Below are 14,730 nucleotides of genomic sequence, written 5' to 3'. Positions count from 1 at the left end.
TGACAAATGTTATGCAAATGCGATGATAGGCGCATTTCTAGCAACATGTGCAAACTGAGCTGCTGAGTGGGCCGTTGATCCTTGTAGTGACTGGTAAAACAGTAAGTTGATTCATTTCTGCTTACAGCTTTAAAGATGGAGAGACGTAATGATACATCCCACTCTTTATATGTTCATGCCAAGGTATTTGTCTTGTTTAAATTGTAAAACAAGTATTTCATTTGATAAAATTTGCATCTAACACAGCTTTACCGTAACATACACCTCCTATGTAAATGTAGTATTCCTCCATACAACACTTAATATGCAAATGTAAGGAATATTTTTTTGTCAGACCATGTAAGATACAACTGATGAAACTATGTTGATTTATTTTTCTTAATTTATTCTAATCAGATTTGTTTAGATTTGTTTGTGGTTTCACACGTCAAATTCAACTATTGTTGTGTATTTAGTAAAACGACAATTAAAAAGGAAAATTGTGGAATGAACTTTTTTAAATTATCCTAAACTTACAAGGTTGTTTTTATCACAAAGATGTAGTAGTGAACTGGCTGGGACAGGAAATCACAGACAGGAGACCATTTTTTCCAGCGCCCTTTACCTACAATATATTTCATAGTAACCAAAACTCTGTAATACCCTCTCCAATTTATTCAGAAATTGCAGTTTTTCAGTTTTCCTCCAACACATTCTTGTCATTAGCATTCCTCTGAACTCCACATCTCCCCTACCTCCTCAGCACTGTATTGATGGATAATTTCATCCAATGAAGAGCTATTAAAGACCGCAGGGCACACACATGTGGGCCAAGCTTCCTTTAGGCCTCTGCAGATTTGATTTAAACTTTAGCAGGAAGGACACCTGTTCTCTCGCCCCCAATAGACATGACCTCAGAGCACTGATGTCAATCTCCAAGCATTGTGGCTGCTTAACACATGGCCGACTAGACTTGAGACATTTTGAACCAGGTCAAGCAAGATGCATAATACATTATTACAGGTCACCATATATTGTATAAATAGACTGACATTATTCTGTAAACCCTCATAAGAACAATGTAACAAGATACAGTATACTGTGTAGCCATGCAGCAGGGATTTCCAATAGTTGTACTGTAGTCTGCATTCCTGTTAGACAATTGTACAGCGACTGCTGATATTACAAATCATGTAAATGTAACCACTGAAATTACTGCTGAATACAATTTTGAGTAGTAGGTGTATCTCATTCCCAGTAATTGCACACATTTTTCTCCATAATTGCATGCATTGGTCATGGCATTTGTAGAACCAGCTGTGTTAATTACTGTAATCTATCAAATGTGTTGGCCATTAATGCATATGATAGCTATATAAATGTATTGGATGGAACTTAACAAAATATATTGAATGCATTGTCATGCTGCATTTAAATATTATTATATTCACATTTTGAGATGTTTCAATGTAATCAATTTGAAGTTGTTTGAAAGTGTTGGTGACATTTTAAATGTGAAACACAAACAATAACAAACAGCAAGCTACACAAGCATCTTCTCTCATGGGTTGAAGAAATTTAATTGTATCCAAATTACCTTTGAATGTAATGCTCTTAAACCTTGGTACTTTGATTCACCTTTTACTGTATTTAATGCAATATAACTTTAAATAAACAGTAAATTAGAGCTGGAAAAAAATGCATAAACATGGGGTTAAAACAGGACCTTTGGGAGCCACCAGGTTGACACATAACCTTGGCTTAGCAACTTTTTTTAGCTCTCTTCGTCACGCGCCAGTCGCACATCTGCACCTCTATATATCAAACCTGTGCACAAAAACATTCCAGGGAGTAAAGCGGGGGTGATTTGTGTGTCTTTCTCCTTTTTTTTATTAAATTTCATCTGTGATCTAAATGTTCGCTCAGCTAAAAGCGGGGCCTTTTAAATCAATCATCCATCCCAAACATAGACCTGCACCACATTAAAAGCAGCACTGACATCACAACGATTTCCCCTCTCCCCACCATGCTTCATGCTCTGTTCATATATTTTCTGTTGCCCCCAACAGATGGACAATCTTGCAGCCAGAGATTTTTAAAAGTGTTTAATAAATGTAATACAACCTGTATAGTGTTGAAGAAAGGACCCTAAACCAAAACCATCTGCCTGACCGCGGAGAGAGACCCTGAGTGGATGGAGGCCGTTAAAGGGGATGTCTAATATGGCTCAACATGTGGACCTGGCTGCCATGCAATACAAGTTCTCTTTACATGTTGGACAGTTTATGTCCCTCAATGTTGTTCCCCTGGAAAGTGAACTGAGGCCATACGTTACAGCTACTAATTTATGACCTGATGTTTTATATACACTGGTGTGTACTCTATCAGAGTGAGATAATAAAAGGATACAGGTGATGTTGGAATGCAATGGCTTTAAAGATGTTATCCCCACAAGAGGGAGAGTATTGTAGTAGTTTCCAAAAGGATGGTAATAGATGAAAGTGTTTGCAAATTGTCAAATTAAAGATCCATGATCCTGCCAGTGGATACTCACGTATGGTACATGATGTTACTATAGCACTTTAAAATGATCACAACATCCAAAGAATAGGAGCTTACCAACTTTGCAAGATGACAAATGTTTTAGCAATGCAGGATAATTCACCATGTCCCTTTGACTTTAATTCTTTACATAGTGAGAATATTTATTACATACATATTTTTTCTGCTTATTGTTATCCCCTTCTGATTTTTTGTTGTTGTTGCATTATTCTTCAATGATTTCCAAGCTTTTCGTACAAGTCACAAAATGGCAGGCTGAAAATGCATCTCTTGAAGCCTGAAATGCGTTGTGCTATGTAGGCCTAACCTAATATTTCACCTAGCCATACCATTTCATTTAGAGATGGACTCTAGATAAGAGTAACAATCTTACTTTGATGGATGGCCCAGCCTTAACCCTAGGAGTTTGGTATGTACATACTGCACTGTTCATGGCAGGACAATAAAACCAACACTGGCAGGTGTGTTTGGTTAAGATGTACTTGTCAAGTAGGGTGACATGCGTGTCTGTATTCGTTCAAATGAACGCCTTATCTGCACCTCCATGCCCCACTCGAGACAAAGCAGTTCCCATGTTTGTATGATTTACCTCTTTCAAGTGCAGTCTACTCGACCCCCATTCCCTGTCCCAGGCATGTCAAAGGTGTCTGAGCCAGGTTGAGCTCTCCCTATTGCTATGGAAAATGTGTCCACTCCAGCATCATCTTGTTACAACTAATTTTGTGAGTGAATAATTTGGATAGACTTAAAATAGTTTTGCATCTGTGTCTTAATGCCGGTGTGTACAGTATGTCAATGGACTCATGCTGCAGGGCTTTGCACCCACAAACACCATTCTTTTTTTTTTTTACATAGAAAAAGTTATAATTTTCATTCATGTCAGTCACAAAAATATGTTTCCCTTCCAAAAACGAACCGACCTTAGTTTCCATGGTAACAGTACAGCGTGAACTTTGTGCAACCGGATGTTACGTACACGTGTGAAAGTAGGAAGTATTTGGACTACATAAGATTAAAGCACAGCCCAGCAGTTGACTGTGAAATAGGCTAGCGTTAATGAGATTTGATTCGACTTATAATGCTGAACATATTCTAATTCATTTAAGGAATGAATATGTACCTTAATGTTTGAAAATATGAAACGGAGGCAACGGTAGGTGTATGTATGATATCTCATGTTAGTTAGCTAACTTGTTAGCTACCTAGCAAGGCTAGGCTAGCTATGTTAGATACTAAAAGCTTACACCACAGTCCAGTGTGGTCGGTTAAATTACTACCATTTATCTAGCAAGCCAGCTAACGTTAGCAAAATGTAACGTTGTCAATATACGTGGCAGAAATCTTAAAGAGCAACTTCTTGTTGAATGATGTTCACAACAACCAGGTTTTGAAGAACATTCACAGTTAAACTGGTAGGCTACTTCTGGCTGGAATTGGAAATTGTATCCTAACCGATTAAGCTTGCAGTAGCTGTTTTAAAGTACAGTATTAGTAAAAACTAATATGTCACTAATGTATTCCTTTTTATTTGTGCTTTCAGATGTTTTACTCAACATCAGTGGTTTGGATTTATGTGAAATGATGGACAAGTGCTTGCAATGTATTAAGGGGACAGGCTAGGTCGTGATAGAGATAACAAACTGTTTGTACTTTATAACCTAACTAATGTCCTACACTTAGCTGTATGGCCTACCAACATAGATATCAGCCGCCAGTGACATGTTGCACAGCAATCACAACCTACTAACACTACATGTATTCAAACAAAAATTTGATTCATGAACAGTAGATAAAAGAAAAATCAAAATCATGTCACTAGCCGAACAGTCCCAAAAGTGGTTCCCAACTCATGTCCAAGCCACTGTGCTCCAAGCAACTGATCTTCAACCTAAGGGCAAGAATGGTACCAATGATGCCTACACAATCATTCAGCTGGGGAAAGAGAAGTACTCAACATCTGTGGCAGAGAAAACACTCAACCCTATTTGGAGAGAAGAAGCCTCCTTTGAGCTACCAGGTTTGCTCTTAGAGGGAAACCCAGAGATCTATGAACTTAGTTTTATAGTGATGCATCGCTCCTTGGTGGGGATGGATAAATTCTTGGGTCAGAAATCGATCAATCTTAATGAAATATTTGATAACAAGGAGCGAAGGAAAACTGAGTAAGTACCTATTCTATTGGGGGGGGGGGGGGGGAGGGGGGGTCATGTTGACTAAGAATCAGACTCATTTCAGATATGAGTTAATATGATATCCAGGATGTGTCACAGTACAACTTGTGAAACTTTGGTAGTGCTGCAACTGTTCTAGATCAAATCCTAACCACTAAGGTTGTTGCCAGCCGTTGCAATATTTGTTCTTAGTTTCTCTTACCTAACCTTCGTGTTAGCAATAACTTGTAGGCTACCAGTTCTAAGGACATGAGAGTGAGACATTATGAAAGGCCACAGCTAGTTAAATGTGGTGGAGCTGGATAAACATGAATTGTTAGTCATTCTTTGTCTGCCACACATTATTTCCAGTGTTGTGGAACAATGGGGAAAAGACTAGCACCAGCACCACCCTGTTTAGTGACACACTGTAGAGTTATTTTAGTCATTCTAGCTTCAACTGTTTGTAGTTTATAGTAGCCTAACCACAACTGGTGGTTACGCCACCTTGTGCTAAGAAGAGCAGAAACTTTGAAAATTGGATCTGGTGTCAATTAGCACTTGGCACATCATCATGCGAACACATTAGCACACTTCCTCTGTATCCACCAGAAGGGGGGAGTTGCGATATGTCATAATCAGTGTTAATAGTTGTATTTATTTAAGGTGCTGGAGTGGATGCACCTCCAGGGTTTGTAGTTATTAAATGCTGAGCTGTAGCGGATGTAGAGGGGCTAATAATCCCACACAGTTGACAAACTGACAATGAGGCCTAAACTCTCACCACCAAATCCACGTAGTGCAGCGGTTTAAAGTTGTGGTGTCCGTCTGCTATGTTTTTCAAACCAACACATTGGTAGGAGATTGCGACTTGACATCTGAGTAGGCTGCCCCTAATTATCGCACACCTGTGTTTGTTGATTGTGAGGAGTTTCCCAGCGGCCCAGGCAGAGTGGGAGTATTGTGGTTCCAACAGAGAGGTTTATCTTGGCCTTGACACCCATGTGAAGTACAGTGCTGGCCCCCTCTCAGTATACTGTGGCTCCTGATCGTGCTCAGAACAGCGCACTGTATGGGAATTGGACCCAGCAAGGCCTACTACCACAAATATGGCCACTCAGTCTCAGCACACTGTTGGGTCAAGAGTTTCATCACTGATCACTGGTGCTCCTTTATATGCTGGAATTTTTGAGTGACCAGTAGTAGTAGTAATGTTCAAAATGTGATTTTGTGTGAACTGTTTCTTTACTAGGGAACCCTATATAGGCATGTGTTCACATTAGCGTGTATGATTTGCAGGGTTGCAACATTTCCTTTGTAATTTCCCAATTGCTTGTCATAGCAGTTCTGAACAAAGGCTAGATTTGTGCAAATGTCACCCCTTTTTCTCACAGTGGAAAGCATCAATCCCATTACTTCCAGAAGAAATAGCAAAGAGGTTAAACACACAGGAGGTGGCCTGGGCAGACCACATTATACAAAATAAAAAAATCACCACATTGAGTTTGCAGGGAAGTAGGTTTATTCCTTGTAATGGTACACAGGTAGACAAAAAGCTCCAGATTATGTAGGCCCATCTAGTCGATTCATCTTTAAACGAATTTGGGGGTTTGCTTGCATGTTACTTGCCTACAGCCACAATATGTGATGAAACTGGCAAGGAAAGAGGTTGACAAATATTTGCTGAGTCAAGGTAGCCATGCGAGGCATTGTATAATTTGAAAATTAAAATATTGTGTATTCAAATATTCAATGTAATAGAATATTAAATGTAATATTTTATCCTTGTATGAATTTGATTTGTCCTCAACATACACCCTTTCCACCCTCATTCCAGCTGGTACTTCTTGGACTCCAGGCCGGGGAAGAAGAGGAAAGAGAGGGGCCGAATCCAGGTCAGCATTCAGTTCATGAGGAACAACATGACAGCCAGCATGTTTGACCTCTCCATGAAGGACAAGCCACGCTCACCCTTCTCAAAGCTCAAGGACAAGATGAAGGGTCGGAAGCATGACAGTGGTTTTTCAGATACCTCCTCAGCCATCCTGCCACGCTCTGCCTTATGCGACTCGGAGCCCCAACACCATCCCGTTGCTCCGGAACATCCCACCCAACCAGAGACCAAGGCCAAGAGACCCTTGCTTGCTGGCTCCCACAAGCTCTCTGCTGCCCACTCTATGTCAGACCTTATTGGTACCCATTTTCGTCCTAAGCTGGACTCCATGAACTCCATAGAGGAAACCGGTGAGTAGCATGTATTGGATCTTGGAAGAAAACATTCTATTGCCTTTTGATATTATAAATATTTAGACACTGCATGTTGTATACTGTATATTGCCATCAGTACTCTCAAAATAAAATGTTATACTGTGTATTATTTTGCTTTCAGGGAGTGTAGCTTCCCCTCACAGGCGGTCCCAAAGTGAGGTTCCGGGCTATGAGGATTGTGAGCAGCATAGTGATCCTTTCACTGACATAAGTGACACCTTGCCTCAGAAATACGCCACCCTCCCACGCAACCGCAACCCTTTCGAGGGAGAGCACGGACAGCTATGGGACCGCGCAGAGCGTAAGGAGAAGAAGGAGAAGGTCAGCCTGCTGGAACGTGTGACCGGAAAAAAGGAGGGCCGTAAGACCAGCGGAGGGCGTTCAGGGAGCTCTGGGGACCTGCGTTCGCCCAACCCGTTCAGCAGCGACACTCAAGGGGACACGAACCCCTTCAGCTCACACTTCAAAACAAGGTAGACCTCAAAAGCAACCATGCCACAATGATTGACATAGATGTCAATACCAGTTACACGTCATGTGACGTTTTAGTCAGAAGTCCCAGGGATGTGTTTGATGTGTTTTCACTTAACCAGTTAATCATCCATTACACATTACACACACAGAAGTGGTTGGTGGCCAATTTGGCCAAGTTATGTTTTATCAGAGTTGAAGGTGTCGTTAGTGGCTCTTTAGAGAGACTAAGCTTGATAACAGACCCCTTAGAACTATAGTAATGAGATATTCTGTAAAGATAGACCCCCCAATTAACCAGATATTTCTGTGGGCTCATCATCTTTCCTGCTGCCTCTGCCGTACAGTTGCTCAGTGGTCATTTAGAGGCAGATGGAACCACAAGGCTGTTGGCACAGTAAATGCCAAGATTATTGTACACTCAACCAAACCACCTTTAATCAAATGTGATAGTTTGTTTAGTAACTTGATGTTTTTGTACACATATTTTACAGTGACAAAAAGCCCACCAGACATGATGAAATCACCTGTGGCCGAAAGCCAAAAGAGAACTACAGCAAGAAAAAAGTAAGCCGTAAGCAGCTATTGTAAATGAATGAAAAATACATGGAAAAAAAGCCTGTATATTGCATACATATCCTGTAATTGCACCACACACTTTTAATTGAGTACTCTCAATCTCATTTGACATTACAACTGGTGATGTTGATCTTTGAAGATACTCTTCAGAATGAGTGTAATTTAACTAATTAACAGCTGAAAACACTGGTCATCATTTCTGAGCTGCTCATAATTGTGAGCTGTGTGAAGTCTAGGTCTCTAAGGTCAGTTTTAGTGTTGTATTGCACTGGTAGCATAATTGGAGTGTTTGGTTGAGAAGAGACATTGACTGTAATACCTCCAGTATTGGACATGGGAATTATTGGCCACCTTTGTGTCTTCACTTTTTATAACCATAATTCATGTATGACATATATTTCTATGACAAGATTACGCTGCAGAATTGCATACAATGAGTATGAGCAATGGCCAAAGTGATGTTTAAATTAGAAATAAGATGCTGATAATGGCTTTCCTCACCTCTCCATGTGGGTGTTGAGGGTTGTATAAAGCCACACATGTGCCCCTGCATATGCTTTTGCAGAAATGGCAGTTCCATTTCCTCTGCTTTCAAGCCCTAATTAGCCACAGAGGGGGAGGGAGGACAGTGAGAGATTTCAAAGGATTGAGCTTTTAGATTCTCAAAGCAGAGCTCATTAGAAACAGTAATGAGACAACTGGAGAATGCCAAGTGTGGTCCTTATCTCCTCACTACCAATCCCAGAAAAATGGTCATCTTCCCTTTCCTAGTTCATGGTCATTTTCATGGCTCTGACTCCCCCCCCCCCCCCCCCATGTCATGACCACCACTGCCATTCAGGGACTGGCATTAGGCTAAATTGGTAATCATATATGTTAAAATAATCTGTTATCTTACTTAATGTGTGCATAAGGCTCTCTAAGTGTGATATATTTCCAGTTTTGTCTACAACTCAAAACTTATTTCCCAACGAGAAGCTTATATCTTAGTATCTTAGTAATCTATAGAATTTGTAAGCAGTTAAGATCTTTAGCGGTATTTGGACCTCATATTGTAGACTCAAAATACCAATAGTATAGTTTGACTAAAATATATGGGAGGGGAAAGTGATAAGTGAGCTATTTTAAACAGGGTGATGGCTTTGCTGCTGTATCTTTGTGGGGGAGGATGTCTAGCACTGAAGAGATAACGTGGCACCTCATTAAAAACGATAACAGCTCTTCCTTGTCCCACAGTAATGAGATCGGGACATACTGTAATGCACAAGTCTATACAGTTTGTCCTCCAAAAAACAAACTTAGGGTTCAGTTGCATCTTTGTTTTTTCATCCATTAGGCTGACCTTTTATTCTGGAAATGTGCTCTCAGATGTTTCCCCAGGGAGCGAAATTCCAGTTTTTATCTTTATTACCATTATCAGGAGGTTTTAATCTTAATATGCAGCTCTTGTCTAGCAGATGGCCATGGTCTTTGCTTGGACCATTTTTGCAGGGGATGAGTTATGCATTCAAATGTTAAGAGATTAAAGTAAAATATTTAATTTTCTCCTTTAAACTTTGTCAACTATGTATTTGTATTAATATGAGAACACTATCAGATTAATGTTATGCAATCCTGTGCCATTGGCTGATGTAATCATTACTTTTATGATGTGATCTTGACACCATCTAGAAAAACTGATAAACATGCATTGATTGAAGAAAAAAAAGTTGATTGTAATTTCAATAGTTATCAAGGTTGCGTTCATTGGGCCCTTTTTGGTCTTGTAGGAAACAAACCAGGAAATGGTGGCGTCCTACAGCAGTCTTTCCTTTGAAGAGGTTGTGCAGGAGCTCGTCAAGCAGAAGGAAGTGGTAAAGAAGAAGGACGCCCATATTCGTGAGCTGGAAGACTACATCGATAACCTACTTGTGCGCGTCATGGAGGAGACTCCGAGCATCCTTCGAACACCCTATGAGCCAAAAAGGAAAGCTGGTAAAATCTCCAAAAAGTAGATTATGGAAGAGCAGGGTCAAAAGCGGTGTTTTGTTTCAGTGATATTCCTTCAAAGCAGTTTACGATTGCATTGTGGATATACTGTTGACCAAATGGAAGGAAATTGGATTAACTAATGCCAAATTTGTGCTATTATTTTAGTTCCTTATCTGTTACTAAATCTGCTTTAATGCAGTATACATTTGTAGATTTTGTATATTTTCATTTGAGTTTACACCAGTTTATCAAACTATTACTACTGGGTAATAATATCCAGATACAGTATAACATTTGACTCAAAGCGGTTGCAATTTTCCCTGTTCCCCAAGCCTTTTTGATATGGTACTTTTACATTTTTGGCATTCTGCTCTTTTGGTCATCAAATTCATCAATTGATCTCAGGTGAGACCAACAGGTTTCTGAGTCATTACCTTGTTTACTCTTCATTTTGTTATAAGATTAAGCTCTCGTGGTTTTGAATGTGCGAGTGTTGCTGTGCATTGCATTGCTCAAATTCCTTTCAGTATTGCACATACAGATTAATTTAATAATTTACCATTAAAATCTTGAAAGACAATGTCAACATTTATCAAGCATTGTGCAATGACAGTGGGACTAACATGCAAATAGCCCTACAGCCAAAGCAAATAAGGCCACTCTGTGGTTTTCAATCCAGATGCTCTTATAGTACTTGAATGTAGCCAAATGCATGTTTACCACATGCTCATGGTATTTGTTTGCTGGAAAGAAAGCGGTCAAGTGCTTGATTGCTGCTGAGCTGCAATGACTGTGTTTACACTTCAGCCCAAACTGCAAAATTAGTACTGAAAATCACCCAGCCACTCAGATGATCCCCACAATTCCATACGGCTTATGCTGTAGTCAGTACAGCGTTGATATGCAGAAGGTGTAGATGTGTTTTAGTGCTATCTCCTCCCTCAGTCATGATATCTAAACATGTTCAAATATAGTTGTAGAAGGGTAGCCACTAAGCACTTCTGAATACTTTTGTAATGCATTGCATTTTCAAGATCTTACAGAAAAAGACTTACGGTGAACATTATATCGAGACTGAATTATACCCAGCTCTATTGCCAATATAAAGGAGTGCATGAATTGTGAACAAACTGAAGGCACTGCAATTGAAGTCAAAAATTTTACACCAAAATATGTCTTTCAAAGAGCTGTTTTTGCCCAACATATTATACCACAGCTTTTTGTTGTTGTTTGTGAGAGTTATTATGAGGACCATGCTTTCTTTGACCAATTATTAATAAGTGCAATGATCGTAATTGAGCTATTTGCTTAATATTCTGCTGGAGTCAATCAATTGTTTACATATTTTTTTTATTATCATCATGCATCTTCTATTTTCATTACTGCACTTGGCCTGTTCCTTTGGTTGAACAGACACTGTAGTACTACGATTCACATGGTGCAGTTCTGTTGTTGTGGGTAGGCAGAGTATATGTTTCCATGGAAATGTTGTATAAGGCAGAAAGAATCATGGCATCCATTTCCATAGTTGTTGTTGAATATCTTGTTTCAGGAACCATGAAATTGCTGCCCAACCGTAGAATAACCTGTTACTGTGTTAAATTGACATTTGTAGATACTTGTGACCTATGTCCCAGTAATACAGGAATTAGGTATGTTAAAAGCAGACTAACTTCATATGAATGTTGTATACCACTTACCATGGCAACTTTTAGGACACTAATGTCAAAACAGCACTTTGTCATACATGTTATTGTTTTGACCGTGTCATTGTTAGAGATGACTGGTGCTGGATTTTGTCTTCTGTCCAAGTTACATAAATTGTTAAATTCCTTTTTTCAAGGTTCTCAAAAATCGAAAGTCACATTTCCTTTTCAGCATTTTCATATTATATACATGTTCTCCCTTTTAATTGAATGATGTGCCATCTACAGTGTTACTTAGGCCTACTTAATATTCTAAATCTGTTGGATTTATCTACACAAATTGTATTTGCAACCACTGGTACTGCAGCCCAACTTGGTAATTTTGGTAAAGAACTTGTGCAATGACAGTTTGCCTGTTGTAGTGCCCGTTTTCTACAAATGCAAGTGCAGTGCTCCTTGGCAGTCCATGGCTCCATGCTTAGTGCAGCGAACACGTTAATATATTTATTTCTCCCAAACTCAAACCGCTCAACAAAAAAACGTGACACGCGGCGCTTCATGTCCTTGGGTCCTGAGCAATACACCTGCCGTGTTTTTCAGTTTCATACAATGCCCGGTTCTCAAGATAATCCAGACACAGAGAGAGATTCCTGCTTTCACAGTTAGATGTTTGACCAAGTTGTTTGTCTATAGTCTTCCTTTTGTTTACTTTCTTGGTTTGGTTTACCCTCACATTGGGATTAAGCTTGTACGTGGTTGTACCTGACCTTTACTAACAAATGTTGTGGAATTCTACAAAATATAATGTTTTGTTTAAATTAAGTTTATGTGAAACTTGTCATGACATACATTGGTACTATATTTTACATCGTCCAGTGCTGCAAAATGAAAAATACGTTTTTCATATTAGTGTACCTGAATATTGCAATGTTGTACCTTTAATGCTGGAATCTCCCACAAATGAATGCATTTTATGTTTCTAAATTAACTACTTGCTCAGCAAACTACTGTACAGACATTAGGCTAACATTAATGTGCTGTAATATAATGTCTTAAATGTTGGTGTAACCAAAATAATAATAGTGTAAGAACTGCTTTCTTTGGAGAACTTGAGATGTACACCAAGGTCAGTTAGTCCTGAGTTTATGTAGGTGTTGGTTCTTTTTTTGTCATTGTCCTTTCTCAGATACCTTTCTTAGTACATGCATAATCTGCTATTTAGAAGCCTGTTTTGTTGATGGAATATCTCTAAGAACACTCAATATTTTCACAATGTTAGCCTAGCCAATTGATTTTGAGAGACCTTTAGTCTCAACAATTGTTTAGGATTAGAAAATATACTTCGATTATTGAGTATTAATCACATACCTTCAGAACATGATTGTAAACTGATTCCAGTATTAAAATATTATTTACATGTCATTCAAACTAGGGCTGTATACGTATCTCATATCTCACAAGTTTGGTTTTACAGTACATTTTTTCATATTTAACAATACTGATTGTTAAACTCTCAGCAGATTCGTACACAGCCTGGTCCATGTCATTCAAATTGACATACTGTAAGACTATTTGATAAGGGTAGCTGGTGGGGTGGGGGGGGCTTAACTTTACAAAGCTGGCACTATTCTTATAGTCCTCCACTGGAAGTCATTAGCTTTGACACAATTCATTGCATCTGTCAGTAGTTAAAACACTGGGAAAATAACTTGATGTGACTTGTAACATGGCACAACATTTCCTAGGAAACTGGTCATTTCTTATAGTGTATCACAGTTAAGAAATGTAGTCTCTTGGTAAGCTGCTTACACAATGACCTCTGTTACAAAACTTGCTTCCTGAGTCTGTGCTTTACTTAGCCTTTAAAATGTAATATGACTTGTTTAATACATTAATATGGCCTTGCACAACACGGGGTGTAATTAAACTTCATGAATCTGTTTGCAGACTAAGACTCTGCGGTTAGATTTCACATATGTCATGATCATTTTGCACTACAGTTGTATGCAAATTTGTCTTTGACTTTAACACTTTCTTTTCTAGTTTTGTTTCGTGAGTTAAAATCCCACTTCCTTGTTCTTTTACCAAGGTCTTTTGTAAAAATGTTTTGTTAAAAATCAGGATTGTAAAATACTATGAACAGGATTTTTTTCTTTTTCAAAGAAGTGTGCTGTTCCTTGAAATGCAACCTAAGCTTAAGACCAATGAAGTGCAGCATCGTAATTCATGAAGGTAAAAGCATTAAAAAAAGTTTGAAACACTGACACTTGTCACGCCATATGCAATAGTTCAAAAGTTGAAGAGATGGCTATCCTGAGTTGAAGGCAAATCCTTATTTTTATGTGAGTCTGTATGATGATCGTGATTATGGAATTGTCATTTCTATCCTGATATTTGATGGTGCACAAATGCAGGTTATATGAAGTCCAGGCATTGGCACTGCTTTGCATTACTACTTCAGAAACATTCAGTGTATGTATTTACTGATGTCCTTCCACCATCTCCAAATTTAATTGTTATTTTTTAGGCATGTGGCATGGAATAACATAGATGAAGGTATGGAGAAACTTTCTAAATGTATTTGGAATAGCCAATTATTCACTGGATAAAATTGCGAAAGGCACAAACAAGATGATTGTATTGTTCAATAAATACACTGTACTTCTTGAAAGCAAACCTGCCTTGTCTTTTCCATTAATAATCTTACTTTTTGTAATGTGCTTCCTATTAAGATGTCAGAGAGAGATTTTCTCTGCCTCATAAACTCAGTTATTAGTTATTAGATCTGTTGGCCTGCTTAATTTGCAGTGCCATATTATTATTATTAGAGCTTTTTTGTGTTGGTTTGTGTCTAGTTTCTATTTACTTACCCCTAAGAGAGGCTCTTAGTTTTGTTCTAGAGAATTTCCCATGCCTTTCCCGAAAAAGACTTGAGTGGTGTTAGACAATTGTGAGCGGCAGAGTTGCTTGTTAAAATGACCCTCTGATTTGCCTATGTGTACAGAAAGCGTGTGTGAAATGTTTTGGGACAAGCAACACTTGTGTTGTATTCTGGCTGAAGCTTTTGAGGGCGGGTGTGGTTCCACCTCCACATTGCAATTCAA

General features: G+C 38.8%; 1 protein-coding gene across 1 annotated transcript; it reads left to right on the top strand.

The window, feature by feature from the left end:
• The first annotated feature begins 3,517 nt into the window (after positions 1-3,517).
• Positions 3,518-14,302, top strand: LOC136943607 (rab11 family-interacting protein 2). Its single transcript, XM_067236987.1, has 6 exons — positions 3,518-3,694; positions 4,082-4,703; positions 6,529-6,935; positions 7,081-7,432; positions 7,925-7,997; positions 9,779-14,302. The coding sequence occupies exons 2-6, from the start codon at positions 4,351-4,353 to the stop codon at positions 10,001-10,003; spliced, it is 1,410 nt and encodes a 469-aa protein (XP_067093088.1). The 5' UTR covers positions 3,518-3,694; positions 4,082-4,350; the 3' UTR covers positions 10,004-14,302.
• Positions 14,303-14,730: the final 428 nt, after the last annotated feature.

The sequence above is a fragment of the Osmerus mordax genome, chromosome 5 (genome assembly GCF_038355195.1).
Source record: "Osmerus mordax isolate fOsmMor3 chromosome 5, fOsmMor3.pri, whole genome shotgun sequence".
NCBI classification, from domain to species: Eukaryota; Metazoa; Chordata; class Actinopteri; order Osmeriformes; family Osmeridae; genus Osmerus; species Osmerus mordax.
Note: the sequence above shows the minus strand (reverse complement) of the source record. Positions and strands in the feature narration are given on the sequence as shown.